This window comes from Rhea pennata, chromosome 11 (assembly GCF_028389875.1).
Source record: "Rhea pennata isolate bPtePen1 chromosome 11, bPtePen1.pri, whole genome shotgun sequence".
NCBI classification, from domain to species: Eukaryota; Metazoa; Chordata; class Aves; order Rheiformes; family Rheidae; genus Rhea; species Rhea pennata.
In genome coordinates, this window is record NC_084673.1 from 16578985 (window position 1) to 16606697 (window position 27713).

The following is a 27713-nucleotide window of genomic DNA, read 5'->3' on the forward strand; positions in this document are numbered from 1 at the left end:
GTGGCCGCCGCGTCACGAGCGCGCGAGACACCGCGAGACGCCGCCGTCCCCCGCCCCGCGCGCGGCGCCCGCGCCCCGCGGCGCCACCTGGCGGCCAGCGCCCGCGCCGCGCCGCGCCTGGCGGGGGCGGAGCTTGGGGGTGGGGGCGGGGCCCGCGGCGGGGCCCGCGGCGGGGCGGGGCGGGGCGCGGGGCGCGGGGCGGGGCGGGGCGGGGCCCGATGGCGGCGGCGCGGCGGGCGAGCCGCTCCGGGCTGGCGGTGAAGGAGCCCCCGGCCTCGCCCCGGCGCTCCGGCCCCAGCCGCCCCGCGCCCCTCCAGCGGCCCGGCCCCGGCGCAGGGCGCCCCGGCCCGGGCAGCGGGGCCTCCCCCAGGGCGAGCTCAGCCCCCCGGCGCCTCAGGGCGAGCTTCGGAGGGGCCAGGAGCTGCCTGAGCAGCGCCGGGGCGGCAGACCGCACCTCCGGGACGTCTTCTCGGCGAGACGGGGAGAAGCTCCTCCGGCGCGGCGGCGCGGCGCGCCAGCCCCGGCGGCGTTTCCTTCAGCGACCGCGGGCGCGCCAGCCCCGGCGGGGCGCACCTCGAGGGCTGGGCAAGTTTCCTCAGCGCCAGGCCAGATACTTGAGCAGAAAACACGACAGCACACGCACAGGCCTTTATATTTTTTATTTAAAATTTACATTAAAGTTAGAAAGGTATCAGGCTAAACAGTGCTGGTTCTTCAATGTTCGTCATGTAAATATTATAACTCAGTGCAGTACTTACACACTTCCATTTGTAAAAAGGGAACAGAACTAAGAGGGGAGACAGCAGAACACAGCTCGGAAAAACATGCAGTGAATGTCCGAGGGCAGGACGAGACGAGCAAGAAGTGCTGGGACTGGCTTCAGCGCGTTTTAAGGACACTGCACTCTCCTCACATGAGATTTGGATGGAGTACTGTTAATACTATACCAGCTGTCAACATCGCCTCTCCCTCCTGATACTGCTAAGAATAAGACTATTTTCTAATTTTAAAGAACAGGAGGCGATGAAACTATCTGCATGTTTTTAATGCAATTGATAGTCTAGTTAAAGAAGAAAAAAGTACCACTCGACCCACGTTGATCAGGCAATGGAGCTTGTTTAGTAAGGTGATGAGACACAGGAGGACACCAATGAAAACACACATCTTACTTTATTTCTTTGTTAAAATTAAATATTTCGTGGCTGCCAACATAGCAAATTGCACCGTGTTTATACTTCCTTTGAATGTAACAGTTTCCAAAACCAATCAAACAACAGCATATTGAAAATATTCCTTAGGCTTCAAACCTTATGGAAGCCCATGACATTTTTATCATTAAAGACAAAATTAGAAAAAAAAATACTCATAACAATATTTGAAAATGTATTCGCTACATCATTAGTCCAGACATCACATTTCTGTTGCTCTTCAAAATTTTAGGTAAACAATCAGTTTCTCCCTATATTATTCTGTCTTGTCACACAAATTACAAGACACTTCAATTTTAAATACCATGCAAGTCAGTAAAAGAGCTTCTTTCCAAGACACTAACACTGAAGATTTGTTTCCCCTCCCTCCCCAGACATAAGATCCCTAAACTCTTCTAGAAGTGGCAGTCTTCTCCCTCAGACCCAGTGCAGCTGGCGAAGACAGATTAAAAAAAGCTACAGAGAGAGAAAGGGGAAAAAGAGAAAAAAACAGAAGATTATCAAAAAAGAGAAAGACGTTCAAAAAGCAGGAAAAAAGGGATGCAACACGAAAACAGCTGACAGAGAAGAGATGGAACCTCTTCTGTGAGGCTGTGTATCTTGTGGTGTCTAGTACCTCAAGGAAATCACATAACTACCCCCTCCTCTTTTTTTTTTTTTTTTTTTTTTTTGACTTTTAATAACATTCTAATAAGGCATATGGTTAAGAAAGATGGTCAGTGACCTGCAGCATGGGAAACAAAAGCCAGATTAAATGCTCCTTTTAACAAGTAACCTAGAAAACACTGAGAAATTGATATTGATTGGTTTTGGGGAGCAGGCCTGCCTTCAACGGTAACAAGGGAAGTAAATACTCAAGTTATTTTAAATCGCATAAAAAAAAAAAAAAAGGAAAAAAAGAAAAGAAAAAAGAGCCAAAGCATTTTAAGGGAAATAAAATTGCATTTACAGTGAAACAGGATACCTGAGATCATATATATACATTGCAATCAAGAGTTTTAACTACCTGGATTGCTGGAGATGGAAGTCACACCTCAGTTTGACAGGAGTTACTGCACAAGGTTTGCTGCTGGTATGAGCAGCCAACGGGACTAACAGTGCGTGGACCAGAAGAGCTGAGAACTGTTTTGAACTTTGCTCTTCATTTATGTTACAATGTGTACCACGGAATACAAAGTTTTCATTTTGTAGCACTGAGCCAAGCTGCTCTGAATGCCATCTATCAGTGCAAATGAAAATACTTCAGAAGTAGAGGGTCTGAAGCAAAATTTACCAGCAGATGTGGGCCAGGGAGCTGCCCGAAAACCATGTCCCTAAATATCAAATTTTGCAAGGCAATGAAAAGTTCACCTGCCTGGGAAATATTGTCCTACACTCACAATAAATGTTCTGGTGGTCAGAGCTTGTCTGATCACCCCAGCCCGCCGGTGATTTACAGGGTGTTGGTTTGCAGACAGGGAGGAGGGGAGAAGCTGTTCATGAGGTTTGAGCATTATCCAGACTACCTCTCTAGGCAACATGCTAAAGTCTGAGGTATGCTCATCCTCCAAAAACCTAGGACTTGAGGAGCCTTGTTGAAACTACTTGCCAGGACATCCTGACCTTTCAGCAGGGTCGGGACAGGAGGATTCCTCCACCTCCACGCAGGGACAGCTTAGCCCGCACACAGTGCAACTGAAGCATCAGGGCCAAAACAAGCAAGGCTGAGATGGCAACAAGAATTAAATGCTGGTTTTCAGGTAGCATGAATAAGCAAAGGGAAAAAAAAGCAAATTAAAAAAAGATAGATGATGTCACAAAATGACACCAAGTATAAAGAGAAAAGGGTTTTTAATCTCTCAACTATGCCATAATTAAACTAAGGTGGTGTTGTCATCTTAACGTCACCAATAAATACATTCAAGCTGCATCGTTATTTTGCCAGCAAAAATAACTCACAGAACTTATTTCCACATCCCTTATTTATCTGGGTGGAGAGGGGCCAGGAGAAAGGGGAATCCATTAATTGCAGGGAAAAAAATTAGATTTAAAGTTGCAGTGTTCAAAATCTCATTACGGACTTACTTTACATTGTTTAACAAAAGCAATAACCGCCAGTACATAGTAGTACAAAGACAGATTCACAATGAGAATACTGGATATAGCAAGGGTAACACCATGGAAAGGTCACAGCTGAAATGCTGTCACGTTTTATTAGACCCTCCGATTTAACAAGTAAATGAAGGTCCATTCCAGCCCATTGTATTCAGGGGTAATTACTCAGTACAGAGCCATGGGTTACTGTAAAAGAAGGGCAAAGAAAACAAAAAACAAAAGAAGTAAATGTTAACCAGAATTCACTGTCTGAGGAAGACTTTATTTTTTTAATTTTTATTTTCTTTTTTTATTTTTTTTAAGAATTTCCTCATCCAGAAATACAGAGAAGACACCTGCAGACAGACCACAGTTGTACCTGGCCACAGAGCAAATTCCTGGCTCCAGTGAAACACAGAGCAAAACACCCTCCCTTTTAGTGCAAATCTTGCATTTAAAAAAAAAGTATTTTGGCGAATAGAAAAAGTAAAAAGCAACCTAGAAACATCTGTACATTTCTAAACAGATGTCAAATAATAATAATAATAAAAGAATTAGATGATACTTTTTGCATTAAACCTGAAATTGTTGGATTTACTGAGAAGAAAGCTAAAGAAACATCATCATCTTTCTTCACAAACACTGATACTTTGAGCAAGGTGATCAGTCTTCCCTGAGATCGGATCCAGGATACGCATCGAGCCCAGCACAGTGACAGAGAGCCAGGGCAAGAGACCCCCGGGGACTCCCGCAGCATTCAGGGAGAGCTTAGCTGCAAACCATGGATCCGTGTCTGAAAATCCCCCAAGCCCGGGGAGGGGAGGACTCAGGCCCACGCCTTGGAGGGTGTCAAGTTTTGCAAAAAGTCCTTTAACACTATTTGAGTCACACACCTAACAGCACAGCTGGGTAGCGATGGGTTAGACAGGGCGAGCTCAAAAGGCGAGGGGGGCAGCGGCTCTGCGGAGACGGACAGCACGCCCCGCCGCAGCGCGGCACCGGGTGGCCCTCGCCGCGGACCCTCCGCAGGCACGAGGCGCACCGAGCAGCCGCGCTCTCTTGTCACGCACCCCTCACACCGAACGGCGGGGAGGGCCAGAAAGTCGTAACAATTTAGAAGAGGGGACACTAGTACTACAAGCACTGGGCAGCCTGCTACTGACCAAAAGAGAAGAGACATTAGCAACTAGCATCTGTTGCCAGTTCCATGTGGGTTACTGCTGAGAGTTCTTCACAAAAAGTAATAACCCAGAACAGCCGGCAGTGCAGGCTCTTGCTTAAAAAAAATGGTGAGCAGAGTAAGGGAGTAATGAGTAAAGCGAGCAAACAGGCACAGTGGCATAGCTGCGTGTTAACCGAACGCGGGGGCACTCGCTTCTGCTGTGAAGGGAAGGGTTCTACAGGAAACCCGAACTGAAAATGAAAGAAAAAGGCAGATTAATGGCTTTATGGATTAATGACAACAAAATAAAACAAGAACATAAATATGTTTCCTAACACACACAAAAAAGGAAGTGTTGCTAAGTGTTAATAAAGTTTAATTTTCCTACAAAACATGCTTTATGCAGGCACACGCATGCAAACTCGCACACACGCTCAGCAGTGGGATGAACCAAACTTCGTTTTTAAAACAATCCCTTCACAGTTTTGCAAGCTACAAGATTCATCAACTGTGAGTTATATATATATTTGCAAAACAGTGAAGCCCTGGAATACTTTATGGAACAATATTGAGAGATTTTTTTCTAAATTCTGAAAAAGTACCACATATACATGTTTAGTTTAGCAAGGACAAATGCCCATTGAAAAGGCACTGTCTGCATTTGTATACTGGGAACAAAGAACTTTATTCGATTCAAAGCCCAGCACACAAGAGTGTACAGTTACAAGGATTGCCAAAAGCAATCCAAAACCAACAAAAATCAGTAATGTTCACTCTAACTGCACTTTAGCAGCGCCTTTGTACTCAGCACCAGAATGAACACTGTTATTCTTTGAGCTTATTTTCCACATTCGGGCCCTGAAAAGCGAAGGATTGTTCTTTCCATTGTTTTACAGTTACCGTTAGCAGTAGAGATATTCATTCTACCAGACTGCTCAGGACAACTGCGAGCTCCAGCTCGAGTCAGTGCAAGACCCTTCTGAAGCTCTTGTGTTAAGTGGAATGTCCCATTGAAATTAAATTCAAATGCTTCTCGCTGACAGCATTAACGTTTACTTGCTTTTCCATTTCCCTTGGTGGGGCTAAGGAAGGAATCCTAGAATCGGCTTTTCTTTCCCTATTTAGCGGCAGGCTGTAAGTTATTTTGAAATCGAATCCTAGAAAGAATGTAAATCCTATGAGGTTTGTCTGCTGGGAAGGCTGGCCTAGAGCCTGAGTATTTAGGGTGATTTACAGCTAAGGGCTGCTGTTCCATCAGGCCCGCTCTCAGAGGCCTGTGTGTCTCTTGGCTCGGGGACGCTGTCTCCCCATACACACACACACGCTCGCATGCATGCACACACACACGCACAACATTTTACGATTCTCTGGTGCTTTGGGGCAAATGAAAGCTCCAGGTTTGGCAGGTTTTACCATCCATTAGTTTGTTAATGGGAGAGATAAACTAGTCTTATATCTTTCACCTACACTGAAATCTCTATTTAACACTACAACTTGCAGTGAGAGGGGAAGAAGAGAAAGAGAAAAGAACTTAATTTTCCATCAGCTAGCTGGTTTCTGTCATCACCACCACATTACCATAGCAATTGTTGCCATAGTACCAGCATGGCCTACGTGGTTAAAGAACATCATTTACTTCTAAGCGAGTGGAATAAAGAAGGCAGAGCCAACAAAGTGCAGAAAAGGTTTAAAAGGAAGAGGCCCTAATCATTATTTTATCTGTTTAATGTCCAAATATTGAATCTCCATGCAATTTACTTCACAGAATCTTTAAAGACACACTTCACTGCATCCTTCTACAACTACAGGTGTAGTAGGGACAGACTGGTGGAGCATCTATAGTAAGGGTGAAAGCAGCAGGTAGAGACAACACTCATGGGCTTCAGGCCTTGCATGGGGTCTGCCTTTTTTCAGAACTGTGACTGATCCCACTGTGAGGTCTATATTAGTTAATGACGCTTACCAGGACAATGTGCTTCATGCACCATGCAGCCAAACAGCAGTTAACTGTAAAATAGCATACATGTAAGAACTAATGACGATGATGGTGATGGTGATGATAATATGACAATAAAAAAAGAAATCAAGTCATGATTAGTTCAAATTATAGAACTTGGGTTTAAAAGAGTCATCTATGAAAGAAAAAGGCTAGTTTACCGCCAGTCAGTATTAAACAAGATACAATTAAGCTACAGCTTATGAAATTCATGGATTGTTACAGAGATTTATGATCTAAATATTGAAAGGCATTATTAAGGACAACAGGAGAAGTTACGGAGCAAGGCGAACATCACTCATCACAGTTGTTTCACTGGAGGAGACAGAGGCCTCCTATTCTTCCTAAGCCTGTTTAAGCACTGACCTACAGCTTTCATGGAGTTTTTTGTGCCCCAAACTTAACTGACAAAGTGTTTTTCCACACAAATGTGCTCAGTGTCAAGGAGTGCTTCTGAGATCAGAACTGCTTTTGGGAACAAGAGTGTGACTTGGGCCATAGCTACTGACTGCAGGGCATATCATCTCTCTTTCTTCATTCCTGACCCCGACTAATCTTGGGGCAAAAGTCTGCAGTTCTCAGTGTGCAGATGTCTGCAGGCTCTAAGCATGAAAGGAGCTCAGCTGTGTATTCCTCAACAGTGCAGGCTGGGGAGAGAAATCTGTCCTCAGTCAGACTCAGGCTCCTCAGCATGAAAAGATACTAAAAATCCCCTGAACGTGATTCAAAAGAGCAAATCAAAACATGCAGTGGAAAAAGGAACGGACAAGCAAAATAAGAGCAGGAGCGCTAATTGCTCATCACAAAAGAATTTTGACGTGGAAACAATTCCAGCTCTAAAGTAAAAATACTAAAATGGGTTCTGATTCTAGCTACTGGGTTTTCTTCTCCTGATTCATTTGACTGCAAGCTTAACAGTCATCAGCTATTTTTCCTGAAAAACAGTCCTGTCACCTCTTTGGGCACTTGCCATATTGTCCATATCAACAGCACTCCTCCTTGTACCTAAGACTGCCTAGTGTGGACCAGATTTATTTTGCATTTGCTCCAGGGTTGTGCAGACAGGGGATTGTGCCAGCAGAATAAAAATAGACCCTAGCTTATCTGTACAATGCTGTTTGTACACATGCTAAGGTGGCACAGGACTCTGTTGCAGATAACATAACCGCAATGAGAAGAAGAGGAACTGCTCATCACTAGGTGAAACTGCCTCAGCATGTATGGCTGGTTGCTCTTTAGTGACTATGCAGCAGTAAGAGCCTGGTGTGGGCACTGCAGATAGCCCAGATCACAGGATCCCAATGAGGGGCTGGATCCTGTCTCATCCGTCACAGCCATGGGGAGCCCCCACTAAAACTACGCTTCAACTCTCACTGTTTCTGTGCAGGGCAAAATCTGATTTAGGCCTGGAGAGAGCACTAACAAGAAACTGAGACTTATGCCCTGCATTACCTCCCCTGCCATAATTCAAGGTTATTGGGTTTCCTGGATACTTTCCACAGGATAAGCTTTCTCCTAACTTACACAAGTAAGATCCTGAGAAAATAGATGCTGCTCTGTGGGGAGTTGGACACCCCTGTTACTCACACACTGTCCTTGAGGTGCAGCATTCCCAAGCAACTAATTTTGTCCCAGTCCCCTACCAGCACTGAGACATAAAGGGAGGAACAGGGAATCTCAGGGAAAAGAAATGGGTTCACCCTCTCCCATGCTGCCAGTGAGCAATAAGGGAGGTTAGCACACTGTTCCCTGCTCTTCAGGATGACAGATAGAGGTAAAATGCCTCCAGCTCCTGCTCAGCGTTACTAGGGATTGAATCTGCCTGCAAAACTCCCCCTGATGAGGACTGGCTAGGCTGGGAGAGAGCTATGGACAACCAGGAAAATAGTAAAAGAGAACCACTACTGAGAAGCAAACACCAGTACGTTAGCAACTTACTTTTTTCTCTCCTTGTCTCTTTTAAGAGTTTGCGATCCTCCAGCCTGCTGAGCCTGAGATTGGAGCAATTCAGCTGCTGTCTTCCTTTGTTTAAATGCATTTACTTCATCATCCAGAGACTTCTTCTTGTCCTCTAGCTTCTTTTTTTCATCCTGATGTAACTTCTTCAGACGATCAAACTTCTCGTGCAGCTGGAGGGAAAGGAGAAAGGTGAGCAGGACCAAGCACTACCAGATACTCTGTTTTCAGGAAAAGAGAGGTGGAAGGATTCCATAAGATCTGTGGCCTGGAAAGAGTCTCTGTTGATCTCTATACTGATGCTAGGCCCCCCACCCCAGGGTGACATTGCGTAGACAAAGGGGAGGAAACAGCCTCCTTCCAAAGAAGCTTACAAACCAGGTAATGTTTGAATAATGCATCATTGCACAGACTGAGGGTGGAGGAGTAGGCAATTGAAATAGTAGAAAAACATTTTAATCCATCTATTGTTCTTTCCAGGGGGTCTCCACCTTATTCCTCCTTAAGAGGTCAGTAAATTACTGGATTTTGGTGCAAATGCCAGCAACTGGATTGCAGCTGTATCATGCCTTTAATCTTACATCACAGGATTTACTTCCCTTCACAATGCCAGGGAAGTTGCATGTGTATATTTTTCATACAATAAGCTTACATGACAGACTCTGTTTCTTTCCTTGAGTTTTGGCATACTGCAGCCGTCCAACAAAATCAAAGAATGTGGCACTTTCCTGCTGCAGTAAGTTGTACAGCCTGAAAGCACTGCAGTCTAGTTCTGAACTACAGGATGTACATCTTAATGTCCCCATGATCCAGAGTTAAATGTTTGACTCTGATGAGAAATGCCTAAACCATACTCTGCAGAAAGTGCTTCAGCAGCAGCCACCTACTTGGAGGTGAATCTATAACTCACAACCATGAAGAGACAAGAACTGCAGTCTTCACCTCTTTTTCGGCCTCCTTCAGCTCTGCTTCCTTTTCCTTGACCCTCTGGACAAACATTTGCCTCATTGCCTCTTCCTTTTTCTGCAGTTCCCCCAGAAACTCATTTCTTTTGGCCTCATAAGTTTCCTGTAAGCTAAAGAGAAAGGAAAGTCAAACGATGTGACTTGTAACAAAATTTGCTTTCCCTATGCATCTCTTTCCTAATGAAAGCATGGAGTGTCCATGTGTGAATGAGTGAATTTAACAGTCCTGCTTTAGTGCTCATGGAAGGAGACCAGCTGAGTCCCCCAGTGCTTTGAATCCCAAAGAAGCTCAGCTCCAGCACCATCATTTTTAGCTTTAGCCCATCTTGTTTGATAGGCTTGGAACAAATATTCAAAATTGACATCCCTGTTGCCTCCTCCTCCATTTGGGCTCACCAGGGCTGCTCAAAACCAGATAGAACCATGGTGATTCATGGAGGGCTTCTGAAGCAGCTCATGTGGCTTGTTCCTCCTCATTCCCATTCTCATTTCCCCCTGTCCAAATAAGTTGTATCTCATGGCCTGTAACAACATTAACGGGAGTTATTTCAAATCAGGCCCTCAATACAAAAACCTCTTGCCCACAGCAGACTTGCCACTTACCCAGTCATGTGTCCCCAATGGCTTCTATAACCATTCATTTCTGAGGTCTGTGAACTATTGCACTTTTCCTGTATGTTAAATGTTGGACAATTCAAAGAGACCAACTGTCAACAAACAGCAGTTCAGAGGGACTCTGCTGTATCTCTGAAGCACATTTCTCCTCCTGTACCTGCCTTTTCATAATCAATCCTGCACATAGTCTCTGTGCTTTCACCTTCTCTCATCCAGCCTGCACCTTTGCTGAAGTCTGGATTTATCTGACCTGGCAGGTTTTCTTGCTGCATTGGTTCTTTACATGCCCTCCCAAGGACACACACACGTGCACAGTGCATCCAACAATGCCTCCCTTGAGCTTTTCTGTCTCCTCCAGAGATCCCACCTGAAGGGCTTGCTGTCTGGATCGGTGTCCTTGAAACCCATCTCTTCCAGTTTACATCGTCTGTACAGCTCATAGTGGCGTGTGTGGGTTTGTTCACGAAGGTCTTCCATGTTCACACGGATCAGCATCTCCCGTAGTTTCACAAAGTCACAGTGAGTCTCATTCTCCACTGTAAGATGACACAATAAAGAGTGAGATGGAGGCAGAGACAAAAGTCTCTCCCCACACTCTTCACCTGTCTATTCCTACAGAAGGTTTAATAGCTCTTACAACCAGAGGTAACTATTAGTATAGGTCTGACACAAAGATTTAATGTGGAGAAACTGAAGTACAGCAGGACCCAAGTCAACAGCAGTGCCATAAACAGGATCAAGGCATCCCTTGCTCCTTTTATGAGGGCCTACTGCCTCCTTGCAGAAGCGTCACCATTATGCCATGGGCTCAACTCACCCTGCACTGTGCCCCAGGGGTACTGACGAGCCTTCATCATTTTGTTTCCTATTTTCAGCTCCTCCGTGCTGCCGATCACTGCAAATGGCAAGTGGGCCTGGAACACATTTAATGCAACCCTCGTTAGTCCCTCTCAACTCTGGCTGACTGGATGGCACACAGAGATTAGCACAGCCACTTAGCAAGACAGTCATTATGCACATGCTAATCTCAGGGAGTCTAGTCACTGATCACTAGCCCAAGACAAAGCATAGGAGGAGAAGGAAGGATCCTTTTTGGAAACCTTTTTAGCACTACCACTCTATATCCTCTACCTGGCTGATCCTTCCAGCCACAGGGTCTCAGGTGAGATGAGCCAGTGCAATACTAGCATCAGAAAGACAGCTCGAACAACACGCTGCGTGGCTGTGACTGTGATGGTGTCCCAGGGACTTGCCAGGGCTGAGGAGAACATCTGCACAAGCACAGAAGCTGTAAAAGAGGTCTTTGAGTCTTCTTCAGTTTTACCCTCTCCACCCCTCAGCTCACACAGGAGCACAAGACAGCTTGCACTATCACATCAAGAGACCAAAGTCCCTTCTTCACCCCCAGAGTAATGGTTCTTTCCTCTTTCGCTTGCTTCGGCCCTGGTGAGGAAGGGCTAAACACGTCCCTGCAGCAGGCCAGCCTCCACATCCACATGTGCCCTGATGTCTGCCCCAGGCTGGGCAGGGGCTGCGCTGAGACTGCCCTGTGCTACCGCTTCACAGTTCCTCATGCATCCCATGGCTTATGTTGGGGTTCACCTGCGACACCCCCTCTCCCAATCCCAACAGCAATCCTTTATCAAAACTGAACTTCTCAGAACCAGAGAAAAGACCCAAAGGGACCTTGATGGCTTTACAAAATCCTCATGATGGTGATGCTAAGCATGGATGGCTGCACAGCAAGAGGACAAAAAAGGCAAAATTTAGGCACACATCCACAAGGAGGGTCTTAGGGAAAGCAGAGCATAGCTGGTACTGCTAGCTCAACTATGCCACCATCTCGCTGTGCTCTTCAAATCTAGACACACACTCCACAAAGTGCAGTTGTTACAAGTACCTGAAGGATAACCAAGAACAGGAAGCATTTACTTTTCCAAAATCCAGAAAAGCAAAATAGTTACTTCTTAGTAAAGAAGGTACTTTTTGCCTTCTGCAGAGAGACTAAGAGATTTGCCCAATGCAAGCTGAGCAGAGTTGGAACAGTGATGCTCCTGACACCCCTCCGAGCTCACACTTCACCTTGTACTCCCCCCACCCCACAAATTCAAGCAGCCAAGCAAACCTCTCAGATGCTGCTATCTTACTTTGCTGCATTTATCTGCTGTGCAACAAGTGAGATCTCTCCCCACCTCTGCTTGCTCCCAGGAACTATACTGTGTTCTGCCAAGCTGCAAAGAAGTCAAATGCAAGGTTTCAACACTTAAAAATGAGGTCACAAGCTCCCTACACCCACCCCTTATGCTAACATTTGTCTACTAGAACCTTTAAATCGCACTGAGTTCTGGGCAATTAAAACAGCTCCAGGATGCCCCTGGATTGCTCACAGGAACAGGTAGTGAAATTTTAATTCCATCTGGGTGAATGGGTGACAGTTGGTTTTCAAATATGATGTTTTCCAGTTTCAGAGTGCAGCTCATATAGCCAAACTGGGAATACAGCAAAACTGCTTACAAGCACTCAAAGAGCAGCTTCTCAGCTTCTACTCCAAGGCTTCCCAGCTCTGCATGGACACATCAGATCAAGCAGGGATGGTGTCAGAGGGGGCTGTGCTGGGCCGTGCCGAGGCTCTGAACACAGAGGCCTCCTGGATCATTCTACATGCAGAGCTACCTTTGCCATGATGCCTACGTGCCAGAGAGACGTGTGTCAACACAGAGCTGGGCCTATTCTGCTCAGGATTAGTTCCCTGCAGGAGAGGCCAAGCAGCAAAAATAGAAAAGTGGTCTCCCAGTTAGAAGGAATCTGATCTTCAGCAGAGGGCTGTCTAATTGCAAAGGGCAGGGAGTAAAAATTGCTTGAGGAGAAGAAAACAAACCTGACCCAAATAACATTCCTCCACACATGCATAAGCCTTGAGGGAAAACCCCTAGCCAGCTTTCAAAGAAAGAATTTGCTCCCTCTTTTCAACAACTTGTAGCTTTTCCTGCCTTCAAAGAGTGAATGAAAACAAGCAGCAGCATTATCCACAAACATCTCTGCTCACAGTGTCAAGCAGCACCATCGGTTGGCTGGCTGGTGCCCACGGAGCAGGCCACTGGCCCTCCTTGAGCTGCAAACAGGACTTGTGTGTCCCATGGTGTTCTCTTGTCCAGCTGCTCCCAGACATCCTCATGGGAGAGAGGGCAAGGGGAGACCTCATGTACTGTACTCTGCCTTCGGCTGCTCTGCGAGGAACTGGAGACATCCCACCACAGGGACTTGAGGAGGGCTGCCGACCACCAGGCTCTTCAGCTACCATAGATAGGGCTCCTTGCTACAGGATGCACTATGAGATGCTACTAGCCCTTTCAGGCTCAGGCCAGCCAGCACATGGGCTGTTTCCACTCCTGGGTATGGGATCATCCTGACTCTTCTGGTCTCAGTCCCTCCACAAACTAATCTCTGACCTGAAGCATAAGGAGATTTTTCTTATGTTGCTAATAAAACCAATATTTGGATACAAGTTCTCTAGGTCCACAAAACAGCCTCAATCAGATTCAGATTCCTGCCTGCTTGGTTCCTATAAGCCTGATAATTATGATTTATATCAGTTCAATAGAGGATTTAAAAAGACGATCTCTCTGTTCAGTGGTTGACACAACCCAAAGTGTCTACAACCTGAGACAGCAATTCCTGCACAGGAGAGGAGGAAATGGCTGAAAGGAGATGAGCAGAGGCTTATGTCCACCTTCAGAAGGGCGAAGGGGAGAGATCATTTCTTCTTTGCCATCACATCCTTTCAGTTTCTTGGGAACCAGGGAATGTTGTACCTTCATTTCCAGACATATTTTTTAATCTTATGTAGTGAGAGTGTTAAGCACTGAGTAAGACGCCATCACAAAATCACCCTGACCAGGAAACCACCCCACAAAGCTCTTACAGTAGGACAAACTTAACATTTCATTTAGACCTCTCCACAACACTGTGCAACTATTAATATTAGATCTAACGAGAAGATGAAAGCACCTAGACCAGGACCTGTACTTCAGCAGTAGCACTTAAAACAGCAACTTCCTCTGTTTCCTCTCCTGTAAAAGGTCTTTTCAAATATGGGGGCAGAATACACTCCCAGAGGGCCAAGGGACAGCTTGTTCCATTTGCAGGGAGCCACAGACGGGCACTCCTGGTGCTGGATCACTCAAGCCAGAAAGTGCCCCCACAGGCCCCCCAAGATGTGCGTCTTCTTTTTCACACACTGGTGGTTAGGCTGTGCAACGAACAAGACGCTGGGCAAAGACAGGTGCCACTGACCTGCATGGACCTCTGGCCCAACCCTTGTGTTCTACAGCTATAGTACATATTTTCCACATCAGCACTTGGACATAGTCAAAGTGTTTTGTGGGAAAGGAAGTTACCGCTCTAACCAGCCTTGTTAGACTGCCCAGCCCAGCCCTTCTGGCCAATGCCAGCCCAAGGACCCAGCTACCTAACTAGTTAAATCAGGCTACAGCAATACAATACAGAGAAGAGTACCAGAGCCAGCTAGGGCTCTGCTGCAAGGACAGCCACACACAAGAGGGGACCCCCAGCGGACAGCCACAGAGAAGAGGAGACAGCTTCACAAGCAACATCAGCCTAGGAGAGCAAAACTGCTTGGTGAAACACAGGGAGAGAAGTAGAAATCTATGTGTCCATAGACAACCTGCCCCTCACGCTGGACAGTTAACACTCATCTGATTAGTTCATAACCCAGGACTGCCCTGGCTTTGCACAATGAGACCTCACCATCTGCCCAATTTCCTGCAGGTCCCTCAGTACATATGCCTTAGGAGAAGGAATGGGTTAAAAGATTGTTAAAAGACAGTCTGTTTTCTGACTAGGAAAGCCTATTAAAGAGGCAGTAGCCTACAGCAAATCTCTGCTAGTCTAGGATGATATTACATCCTAGTAGATCGATATCTCTGAAAAATCCTGTTTTTAAGAAGCAGAATAAACAGGAAAGTGGATTGAATGAAACACCCCCAAATGAGCCACAAACTCCACAGTGACAGAGAGGAGGAAGCACCAAATCACTTACATTCATTGTCCCATTTATCTCTGCCACGGATTCATCATCTGTTGGGAACTGGTAGATCTGAACCCCGTTACTGACCAGTTCACTTGTGATTTTAATTTTAAATTTGGTCAGCTCACTCTTGGAAATGGCATCAGATTTGGCAATGATAGGAATGATGTTGACCTAGAAAGAAACAGAATCATAAAAAGTCTTGAGCTTTGCTCCAGGCAGCTTTTCCAAGTTTGCATTGCAACTTATGAAAACTTAAAGTGCTCAGTAAATCTACAGGATTTATCTGGCAACTGTCATCCCCCCTAGCATAAGGGGTACACAGCGCGTACAGGTGCACTCTAGAAAAGCAGCGGCATTTCCACCACATGCGAGAGGACCTGCACAGTAACAGTTAAACATTCCTACCTTGCTGTCAAGCTTCTTCATTGTTACCAAGTCCAGAGATTTCAGTGAGTGGCCTGTCGGAGCAATGAAATACAAACAAGCGTGGATCCGGGTGTCATGGTAGTTGTGCAAGACTCTCTTTATCTTCAGTTCTTCTTGCAAATAGGCTTCAAACTGAGCATCAATGAACTCGACAATGGGCTTATAGCTTTAGGGAACAGAAAAAAAGTTATACATCTCACAATCAGAGAGGTAAACAGACAATACTCCTAGCTTGCTTTTTAGAAATGAATTGCTTGTTAGATCTCACTTCCCAGGACCAGTTCTCCTCCGAATCTCCCCCACTCCTCCATTGTAAGAAATTTAAATGTTGCTCTAGTGACAAGAAGATGTGGTCCTACATCAACTTCTAGCAGCCTGTCCGACAAAACACATTATTGGAGATTCAGCGGAGGATAAGAGAAACACCATCAAAAGACCTAGCTACAGAGTAATCTCTTCCAGGGAAAAGTGGCCACTGATACTTTGAAACATGAGAGTGAGAGGTTTTTAAAAGAAAAGATAAGTCAGTCTCATTCACAGCAGTGAGTAACCCTTGCTTCCTTTCAGGGAGCGAACAGCTTGCTGCCCTCACAGCCATACGTCATGCCAGTGAAGATGCACCTCCATTCAGCGCTACCTTTGCCCAGCGCTCCGGGACAGCAAATACTTGCAAGTCCCTTGCAGGGCAATTTGAAATAGAGACTGTCAGACTCACAATGTAAAGCACATCAGTGTGTCTTAAAATAAATCTAAAAGGTTTGCAACAAAGTAAACCCCATCTGCAATGCCTCTGTGAAGCTGTGGGGGGGTCTGGTGCAGAGGGTCTGGTGTAATCACACACTCTTGCCTGCCCCACACCACACTCCAGCCACACTGGGACTTGAGCTGCCAGAAACGTTTCCCCAGGGTATTTCATTAAGCATTTATCGTGCTTCTGCTTCCTTTGGCAAGACAGAAGAGCCATGCCAAAAAGCAGTTGTTAAGCAAAACGGTCACTAGACCACACTAGTGGTTTGGTGAGCAGCTTGTGGTCAGCACAGCACAAGGAAACAAGCACAGAAGTACCCTGGAGCTCTCTGCTCTCCCCATCAGATGAATTTGGGAAGCAGGCTGCCAGTAGGGCAGATACTGCCCTGATCACATGAGGAAAACTGGTTTGAGCTGGGGCAGTGCTGACACCATGGGCTTGCTCCTCTCTTCTCTCTGACCCATTCCCCAAAAAGACGATTCATAAGAAGGGGAGAGGAGAACTTTATTATAAACATAGTCTGGGCCAGCTAGGGCACAAGAGGAGACCTGTAACAGAAAATCAGGTCATGATATATCCCCTCTCCACCTTCACTCACCTGTCCTCTTTGTTGATCTGATCCCCAAAGCCCACTGTGCTCACAATAGTCAGTTTGAGGTTGACATTGCTCTCCTGCAGGTCATAGGTATTAGATTTCAGCTGGACCCCGGGCTGTGAGTGAGATGCTAGGTCACCTTCAAACTTGGTGTTAAAAAGTGTGTCCATGAGGGTGGACTTACCAAGGCCAGTTTCCCCTATTAGAGAAAAAGACAGTCAAAATGTTTTGTTGAATATTAATATAGCTTGGCTTTTCACCATACAGACTTTAACATGGGTAAAATTGTAGCAGAGGAAAGCAGATCTCATGCTCCAAAGAGATCGTCTGGCAAGCAGAAAGCCATGTACAATGGGAGGTCTGTATTCCGGGCAAATTACATTACACAGTCTAATGGCCATTAATATCGTTACAAAATAGAGATGGAAAGAAAGAGGCGAAAAGGCAAATGGGAAGGCCTCATTCAGATCCTGCACAAACCCATCACTACACTACAGAAGAAGCTGTTTCCATTAAAATGGGGGGGTTCATCGCCATATTCATAAAAATATGATCCAGATGAACTTTTCTCTGATAAACAGTCACTGAAAGAGCTTCCTTCCATGCAGGAACACTGCAATGTGGTTCCAGTTCTACAACAAGTTGTGCATTTGGTTTCTGGTACCTACACCACATAGAGTTGGAGATCAGTTTTCTAGTCTGGGAAGGGACTTTTTCTGCAATATCTGGTTTCTACATGTTAGCAGTTTCAGAAGTTGTATAAAACCCCCAAATCTGCTTCCAATAGTTTTGTAGCATTGAACTACTGTTCAGATTCCATCTATCAATGAGAGGCTGAGGCTGTATTTCCTCATCTGGAAGGAAGAGACAAATCTCAGAGACCAATCTTAAGTTTGTTTTAGATACGTCCCAGGGAGAACAAAACAAAATCCTCCATGCACTTATTTCATAGGTCAGGCTGACAACAGAGCTAGCTTTCTAAACTCGGAAGATCTGACTTCATGTTAAATCTGTAAGCAGTCTGCTTTGCTACCCTGCAAGGACTGCTGTATTTTGGGGAAATGGAGATTTCGGAGCTGCCCAGCTGGCTTTTGCTGAAGCTTCAGCAGCCGGCTGAACCGCACCCATCGCAAAGGCTGCCTGGCCAGAGCACTCCAGGACCACAAGGAGACTGTGTCTTGCTGGAGTGGCCTCCTCCTCCCTCAGCTCCCAGCCAAGACAACTTCATCTTTTCCTACTTTGCTCAGAAGAAAAGAGCTTCTGATTTTTCTAAGCTTAGAGCACTGCAACAGATCCAAACTTGCATGAAATGCCCAATTCAATAAGGGGAAACTCCTCCCTTTCCTCCCCCTTCCAAATTTTTGTGCCTCACCCCTACAAGCAGGCAAATTCCTCTTTCTTGGCCCTGGAGGAGACTTCCCCACCTCAAGGCTGAAGTACACAGCAGGCAGAGCAGGGCAAGCATGTACTGCCCTGGGGGACAGAGCAGTCTCTGGTTGCCAGGATCATATATCAAGTATCTTTCCAGAAGTCAGCAAGATTTGCTAACATTTGAAAGTCAATGTACACCTTGAGCTGCGAAGCGGCATGGGAAGCCAGCTACTAGCTTGTGCCCTATCATTAAGAAATGCCAGCCAGAGACAGAACAGCCACAAAATGAGTTGCTTTTCACACCAATCTTTGTGCCAAACGTTGTCTGTGACCTGAGGGGGAGAAGAGAGTCAGCACCGTGAGCTGGCATTGCTACAGTCCTCTGTGCTACGTTAATACATCAGCCATGTTTATACCACCACGGATCGGAGCCTGCCAGCTGGAGAGGAAGGGAGGGGGCACACACTTATCCCTGTCAATGAGGAGACAAATCAGACCGACTGGGAGAGGGGGTAGGAGCATCTACAAGACTGATGGCTCATTACAGACAAGCCGTTTATTAACTTGGACTCCTGCAGCACAGGCTGGTTGGGTACCACCTGCCCCAAACAGGGAGCAGGTGCACAGAGCATAGCAGACCAGAGCACCATCACGGCTCGGACGGGACAGCAAGAGTTAAGGCGAGCCGTGGCAGAAAGCCTGCCACGACCCGCCAGGCCTTTCTCAGGGATTCCAGGAACACGGCGGTTTAAAAAAAGACAAAAATCTAAACAGCCTGAGAAGGCTGCAGCATTTCCAGAGCCCCTGCCAAGGGTTACTGCCTGGATGGGTAGGACGAGGCAGGGAATCGGCTGCAATGCCAGGACCCCCAACGGGACGTTTTGGGACAGGCAGCCCTGGGTGCAGGGAGCGGCAGCAGCTCGCCAGGCTGCAAGCACCCTCCTGCGCCACTCACCCGCGTTCTCCACCCCACAGCCCGCCCCAGAAGAGCAGGGGAGAAGAGCCAAGGAGATGCAGGCAATTTGTTACCACAGGGCATGCTTTTATACCGCCTCTAATGGAAGCTACAAAGGGCCACTAAAGACAACTTCGAATTCACACACTAGGATTTTCTTTTTGAAAAAAAGATCTAACCTGATTAGACTTGACTCCATAGGTGAGAATTTCCCATCCAAATATCTACAATTATATGCATAAAGAAAAGAAAACACAGCCACTAACACAGCATCACAAATCTGAAGTTTGCACATAAAAAATAGATTTGGCCAGCGTATAAACCATCCTCTGCATCGTTTCAATGCCCTGACGTACCAGGCATTATAGCCTAAAGGGAAAAGGACAATGGAGGAGCATGAAACGACTGTTTCAGCTCAAAGAAATATGGTATTAACACTAATGGAATGACTTCAAATGGTCACAGATTGAAGGCGTTAATTAAGTGCTTTGCTGTGTTAAATATGACCAGAGCTAGGGAGCAGTGCTACTTTGAAGGGCCAAATAATACAAGGGTGAATTTCTGAATCTCCAAGGAGTTTTTGCCTGACACAGGCAACTTTCTGCTGGCTAGAAGATGTAAATGGTGCCAACTGCTTCTTGTAAGGACAGTGGTCCAGACGGAACAGACGGTCTGATGAAAAGGACATCAGTGCCGACAGCACTGGAATCTTCTCCAAAAAGCAGAAACATGAATGGGGATTAAGGGAGGCAGAATTGCCATGGAAAAAGCAGTGGTGTACACAAATTGAATGAGAGGCGTCCTTGGCAGGGAGATTATTTCCTGATGTAAGGCTTATATGCACACACGTGATTTAATCTCCAAAACTGTATTTAAGGATTATGCAACTCTGCAGTGGTCGGCTCCCTGGAAGCAGGGATGACAATGTGCCATAGAGAGGACAAGGTAGGAACAGAGACCTTTATTGTTAGATTTCTGCACCAGGAAGCTCAGACAGCTATTGAAATGCAATAGCATTGTGTCTTAGAGCATGAGACGGATTTTTGCTTTTAAATCTCCTGCTTTTTGGAGATGTGGAAAAAAATAGTAAGAAACACTACATCAGTGAGACTCTGGATATGCGGCAATACTAAGCCAGTGTCCTGAAAGCACCATCTACTCTTAACACCTCACAGCCTACCAGGGTCTAGAGGCTATACCGGGCTCCCTGCACCTCCTCACAGCTTCCCAAGATGTGCTCCCTGCTCACGCTGCACTTGCTCTATGGAAATGGTTCATCAGATTACTTTTTGGTGGAGTGGTGGCATCATTTGTGAACACTCAACTCAAGCACATGCAGTAAGGGTTGGGGGAGCCCCGCTCTCTTCCCCTCAGCTAATGCATGTGGAGGTCCTCTGTTCTGCCTCTGCTTTGGGACCTGACTGCCTACCCTTGGCTGCCTAGCCAGGACCTTGCTCCACTCTCCAGGTCTCTCTCGATGGGCTCTCCAAAACTGGGGACGACGCAGAGTCCGCACCAAAACATGCTGAGCATCGCTGCTGCAGGAACGAGCGATCCTTGCCATCGGCTGGTATTGCAAGGAGGCACACGCAAGGTGTGTGGGCAAGCACCAAGAGGGCTACATAAGCTGACCATTCTGGGTGAGATGGAAAGGCCCCGCTGTCCCGTTACCATAGCCTGCTGCTGGCCCTGGGCACCAGCTCAGGCAAAGGAGGAACAGAAGCAGCTGCACAAGTAGTGTATTCTCTCTCACTGCATTCCCCACTGTCCCAAGCCCAAAGAGGTATCTTGGTGTTTAATATACCTCAACGGTTTCTTCCTTCCACAGAAGTTTTGGCACTCAAAGCATCTCATGGCAGTAAGCTGAATTATACACTGTGAAAGCAGTACTTCCTTTTTATTTTCAAGCCTGGTGATTTGATTTGCTATTCCCTCATATATGTTATGTAGAATAACAAACAACTGCTCGCTGGCTAGCTTCTCCACATCACTCAGGATTTAAGAGGTCCCAATCAAACCATCCTTAACTGACTCTTTAAAAGGACAGGGTAGGGCTTGGTATATTTAGATGTTCAGAGGCAGGGAGCAGTTCTTGAAGGGAGTCATTGCAAGAGGGAGCAACACCTGTCCTTCAGGAGATTAACAACCCATGGCTCCAGCTATCAAACAACTCAAACTTAAATAAAATGTATATGCATGCACAGCCCTTTCATGTGAAGAAATCGGAGATAATCCAATGTAGCAGGTTTGTCAAGGCAAGCCCTGAGGCAGCGCAGCCTGATAAGGCTGTCTCTTATGGAGAGAGGGAAAAATAGCTCCTTTCATCTGACAGGTGTACAGAGACGCTTGTGATTCGCCCATCACAAGGCAAAGGCTGGGCTTCGGACGGCAAGAAGAGGAACGAGGGTTCACAGGAGATGCTTAAGTGCCTTGGAGGACTAGACATCCTCTCGGCCTCTGAGCAGACGTACCGCTGCCACCCTCCACGGGGACCAGCGGCAAAGGGACTGCAGAGACAGATGGCTTTTTGGTTGGAGAATCCACATTCCCTCCTCGACTGGCCGCACCAGTGACCATGAAACCGATCACCCGGCAGCTTCCAGGCACTACAGTTCATCACCCCACTGAAGGCAGCCGGCTGGAGGGCAGACGGCAGCTCTGCACGAGGAAACCTGTACCCATCCTTCCTTTCCCCAGCCGATGAGAGCTCCTGCATGCCAAGCAGCTCCCTCATCTGGAGCCCAGCACGAGGCTAAGCTTACTTGCATCTTTACAACAACCCAGTTGGTATAATACCTCAAAATTTATTCCCATCATCACTGAATCCAGGGTATTCCAGTACAAACTGAACGCTGAAAAGCCAAAAACCTTTGGGTACAGTTTGGGAGCTGCTGAATACATGTGGGAAAAAAAATATTCCCCCCTTCTCCCCCAAAACAGAGGCCATTCTTTGTGAGAGTCCTCAAGCAGATTTGGTACAGCCTCCAGCAAAAGGGAAGGCACTGCAGCAAAAAAGCGGTTTTTCATTGCGCTGAATAGGCTGCTTAGGACAAATCCCCTGCAAATCCTGGAGGAAGGAAGAGGGAAATTCCTGCTTATAATGGAATACCAGTCTAATACAGCTATAATCTACCTTGACCAAAACTGAGAAAGTTCACAAAAAAATTCTCAGCCTACTCTACCTCTCCTTCCTCCATCTCGCTGAGCAATGCAGACAGCACAAGCACTGTCTCAGCCATTAAATACTTCTCCAGCCTTTATACCGAACTAAGAGGCAACTAACACTTAGCACTGAAGCTTTAGGATAAAACAATTATGCTGAGGGATAAAATATAAAAGAAACCATTCACAATCCCTGACTTATTCTGGGAGGTTTGTTCATTTACTCCATCCTTGGCTCCTGTCTCAAAGGGGAGACAGCTTTCAGCATGAGAACAGCTAAAAATTGCTCTAATCTGGACATACCGCTGAGCCATTTCTGAAGCTTTCCTTGGCTCTGCTGCCAGGAACCAGAGGAATTAGTGGCTCAGATCCAGTATGGTGCAGAGTAAAGTTGCCACTGGATTTTTCCTCCAACAAATGCCACGCATAGCTGAAAAATGGGGAAAACTGAAGTGCATTTCTATAACGTTCAGTGGCCTGACTACAGGATCAATTCACTTGTTTGCTGTTTTGATGGCTTCTAACACCTCTTGTACAAGTGAGATCCAACAGACCAAATGGCAGATGGATTTGTGGTCTTGTTTTCTTTCTCCAGGATGTTTAAGAGTTCGACTTTCTTACCAGAAAGTAACAGAGGCACCAGAGAAGACATTTTAAAGCCTGATGCCTTCAACCAAAGATTTGGAGATCTTTTTCTAACGAAACTTACTAAGATTTTCTACAAAGTTTCTTTATTTCAAGATCAACCATGTCTAGGTTGTTACCATTCATAAAAGTCTGACATTAATGATGAATGCACATTAATCCTGGTGAGCTTTGGTTATGCACACTAACACATGATTAACACATTCCTCTTCTATTCTGAAGAGAGGAAAGTAGAGGTATTCAACTGCTTTCTACACATTAAGGTGAACATATAACCACAAGAGGTGTGTGCTGCTGCATGTGTAACTTCTGGGGAAAAAAAAAACAAAAAACATAGCAGCTCAATAAGCACAGAAGGAAATACTGTAAGACTTCAATCTTTAGGACAGGAGAGTTTCACTAGGTCTTATCACATTCACGTACTGTGGAAATCACCTAGCGACTCAGCCTGACAGTGACCTCTACTTGTCAACAAAGTTTATCATCTCACAGGAATGCTGTCGTGAGGGAAAGTTTTCCTCTCAGCTCCATTTAACAGGGCTCAGTTTTCCTTGCTCTCCTCCTCTTGTCTCAGACTTAACCCCGTCCTGGGCGAGCGCCAGGTCCGCACCACGTGCTGCATCTCTCATGGAAAGGGAAGTGTAACTTCTCTGCAGCTGGAGAGCTGACCCCCAGGTGAGATGAGCCCCTGGGAGGCATCAGCCGCTGCCGCTCCTTCACATCAGGCACCGCTGGGAGCATCTGCAGACGTGACTTACTCCGAGCAGCCTCAGCCACACAACAACCTTCTGCTCCCAGGGACAGGGTGCAGGCATCAGCAAACCAAAGTCATCATCCTGTTAGATTCCCTTATCCATCTTACCAAGATATCATGCAAAATCATACTGCAATTACCCGGGAGTGGCTCTGAGGAGGGACCATTTGGGATCCTAATCCTGGGAAAGACCTGAGAGACTGGCAAATGCGGTGGGGACAGACAGCAAGTCCTACTGCAGCGCCAGGGCCCCCCCTGAGACGCACTACCACATGGCAGCCTGGATAACCGCCTGACCAGCTACAGCTTGGCCAGATACTATTTTAATTCAAGTATGCACAGAAGGGAGTAGGAAAAAAATAGCTTTTAGTGCTTCAAGAGGAACATGACTGGTATTTTGTTTAAATAACAGTAATAATAGTCATTCAATATCTAATCAAACAAAATCTCCGAATAAAGCTCTCTGGCATGAATACCTGTTTTCTTTTAAAAACATTAAATTGAAACATACTAGGAAAATAAAAATCATAATAAAAGCCTGGGATTTCAGGCATTTTATTTCTGTGGTTCACTGGTTGGTAGAATGCCATACTGCATAACCCCAGCAGAGATTTCCCAGGACACCAGTAAATCATATTACTGAAAGTAGACAGAATGGAGGGAAAAAATTTAAATCAAAGCTAACAACCTTGTTAACTCTATTACCTATAAGCTACATCCAGCTGCAAAGAAACTCTGTTCAGCAACAAAACTTCCCAAAATGGAAATACTCACCCACACACAGGATGTTGAAGCAAAAACCATGATTAACTGACTTATTAACCAGCTGGTCCGGCAAACTGTCAAATCCTACATGTCCAGAAAGGGGGACAGTGCGACAGCCTTCACCCTGAAACATCATGAAAAATATACAGCTTGTGTTATGTGCAAACAAAATACACTTATCTGTATAAACCCTTAAGACCTCCCAAGTAGAATCAAATACACTGTCCAAGCACTGATCTGTACATAGAGTGTAAATCTTGTCAGCATACTTCCCTCTTCTCCAAGATAAACCCAGACAGCACAAACTATTTGCCTCACATTAGAGGGTAGCCTGGGTGACCAAAATCATTAAACTGTGCAAAACACATACACAAACACAGCTGCTGAAATAAAGAGGTGGTAAAGCATTTATTTCTTGGGAAATTATTTAGACACTCATCTCACTTTATATTGAAAACAAAAAGTTACCTCCTATATGCCTAATCCAAGTCATGTTAAAGCGTCAGTGATGGAAACTACATAGAAACGATTAGGAAAACTGACTACACCTAGTAACTGAACAACCCAAGCATGCTGCATCTGCAAAGCTCAAGTATAGTAGGCACAGAAACGGCAGAGTCTTTAGAGTTACCAAATGCAGCAGCATCTCCCATGTTGCTGCAAAGACGAAAGTCGCAGATCACAAACCGGGGTCTGCCCAGATCTATATAATGGTCATCAGCACCAGAAAAAACAGGAATCATCAGAGGAAACTGCAAGGAGGATATTCACAGGGGCAGGTGGCCAGATCACGCAAGGCAGCATCTGCCTGCCTCTTGGAAAGGGTTTCAGAAACTTCCACCTGGCCACTGCACAAAGGACGTGCCACTTCGGATGCAAATGAGGAACTTGCACAACAGATAGCAACAGACTACACATAGAGGTTCATACTTGGAAAGAAAGAGTCAAGAAAAATGCAGAGTTGGTACTAACGTTGTGTTTTTGCGTGTACTAGAGCTAGGAACAGTTCTCCTCCCACAGCACCCTAAGAAGATATTTCTCTGTATCAAAGGCTTTCCTTAATAATACATTTTGGTGCCAAATGCAGAAAATTCGCCTCTGGCTTTTTAGGTGCATCATCAGTTTGCAAGAAATACTGCAGCAAAAAGGCAATAGGTCCCAGTTTATAAGGGTGTAATCTTTATCATATTTTTTCAGAACAATGTTTTCTTATACGCTGAAAACCTGTTATAAGGACATCCTGTTTTTCCTCTCCTGTTGAGGAAACTTGTATTTTAGACTAGGCAAACATCCTTGCAGACTGCATTTACTACAACAGTCTGTCAGACTATGATTACTTGTGCTGTTATTGTTTTGTGGGTGCGAGTCTTTTTTCTCTGAATGTGAGGATCCAAAAACACTTCAGCCATTAATCATATTTACAGCCCTGTGATGTGTAAATATGTTTCCTCTTAGCCATATTTTGTGTATCAATCTGATTCTTCCTGCCAAGATGTTCACCAAATATGGTGCTTTATTAATTCCAAAGCACCTTGCCTCCAAACGACGTTAATCAGGAATGCGCTCCACTCACCCAGCAGATTCTGCTTCTGCCTCCTGAGGATGCTTCTCCCAGGCCCAGTAATTCAAGGACAACTAAGTAGAAAGCAATACTTTCTATACAAAGTAGAAAAACAGGAGAACCAAAGCTGTAACACACAGATTTTGCAAGGACACGTCTCAACTCTCCTAAACTGCTTTCACCAAAACGAAAACCCAGCAATGGAATATCCTATGGCACTGTCCAATCTCCCATGAGAGAGCACTCCCGTCCTCAGAAAAAACAGATGGATGGACAGTGTCAGCAAACACAAGACACAGAACCACAGACCAAATTCTTCCCAGGGAAGGAGAAATATCAAGTGTATTTTTAATACGAAGCCTTAAAACTGCACTGTTGGAACACTGTTTGAACACTACTCTCTCCAGGAAGTGTGGGTGGTAGTGTAGGCTCTCATTAAGAACAAATCTTCTCCTCAGCCCTAAATATAAGCGTGATCCAGATGGAATAAAATGAAAAGTTAAGTCATGGTAGGCTAGAGGAGGCATTTGCCAACACAGAGAATTCAGTCTACAAGTCATTTCCTGTAGCCTCCTTTTTCTAGTCACCTGTGGTTTTATAATGCAGTTAAACCACACTTCACATTTGTTACGGGCCAGGAAACAAGTACTGCAAAATCTGATTTTCAGTCACAACAGCTGAACCTCTATGTTAAATAAGCAGCCATAAGGTGTATTGTGCTATACTGCCTAGAAGTCCAAAGCCTGCGCAGCCAAATAACTGAGAGATCAGATGTGGTGAAAAAATATGAAACTATGTTTTAAGCTCAGACTGGTTTTGATGCACATCAGCAAGTTATCACCAACTAACAAAGCTATAGTGAGAAAAAAAAAAGATTTTCTACCTGATTGACTAAGAAATGTTGCAAATAAGTCTTCACACGCCAAGTGGTGTCCCTATAGGCATAATGATGCTGTATATAAATAGCTTCATCATAAACAACATATGAACACATTAGTCATACTGCCTATACATTAAATGCAGATTTGGATTACCTTGTTCAAAAGCCTCTGCAGCAAATGGTGCTAGAAAAGAGCGTTCAAGAGCTGTTCACCACTGTTTATCATCAACAGCAATTTTTGGGGTCAAATGCATAGAGAGATCCCAAGGCAGATAATGTTGATTGCCCATGTGAAGGCTTTTCCACTAACATCACCGAATACTCAATGTCTGAGTGTCCTTTCGTGTTCTCTGTTTCAAAGTTAGCATCTTCTCGGAAAAAAGACAAAGCTGGGAGTATCTTGGAAGCCAGCGTGAATACTGGCAATATACCAAGCTACCAGATGCCTTTTTTTTTCCCCATATATGCAGAGTGACCCCCTAGGATAGAATGAGCTGTTGTTACTGGGGAAGAAGCAAAGCGTGTTTGCCACAAACAAGATTAAAAGAACAAAAAGAGCAACACACTGCCTTGCGGCATTGCCAGGTGGGGCTATTTCAGAGCAAAAGTATGGCATAGCCACTTGGGGCTGTTGCTTTTTTTTTTCCATATCTTTGGGGGATTTACAGACCTTTTCTTAGGCCTTCTCCATGCCACAAACAGCGCTGTCTACCTTAATTCTCACATAGAAAGATTTGAAAATTATACAAGTGTTAAAATAAATAATCTCAAATCTGAAAGCACTGCACATTAAATATTAGTTTAGTTAAACTGGGCCAAAAGAAAA

General features: G+C 45.5%; 1 protein-coding gene across 3 annotated transcripts in view; it reads right to left on the reverse strand.

Annotated features, from left to right (window-relative positions):
• Nucleotides 1–644: 644 nt before the first annotated feature.
• The window catches only part of SEPTIN6 (septin 6), a 29675-nt gene continuing 2606 nt past the window's right edge, over nucleotides 645–27713 (reverse strand). Inside the window, exons 1-10 of one of the 3 annotated variants that reach the window (XM_062585094.1) lie at nucleotides 25078–25107; nucleotides 24456–24570; nucleotides 16798–16993; nucleotides 15431–15617; nucleotides 15035–15196; nucleotides 10793–10889; nucleotides 10343–10511; nucleotides 9338–9470; nucleotides 8378–8568; nucleotides 1671–3488 (exon numbers count right to left, since the gene is read on the reverse strand). In XM_062585094.1, the coding sequence (XP_062441078.1) occupies nucleotides 3464–3488; nucleotides 8378–8568; nucleotides 9338–9470; nucleotides 10343–10511; nucleotides 10793–10889; nucleotides 15035–15196; nucleotides 15431–15617; nucleotides 16798–16993; nucleotides 24456–24570; nucleotides 25078–25092 (1290 nt within the window). In that variant the 5' untranslated portion in view covers nucleotides 25093–25107 and the 3' untranslated portion in view covers nucleotides 1671–3463. The other 2 variants (XM_062585095.1, XM_062585093.1) reach the window with 2 other exon arrangements.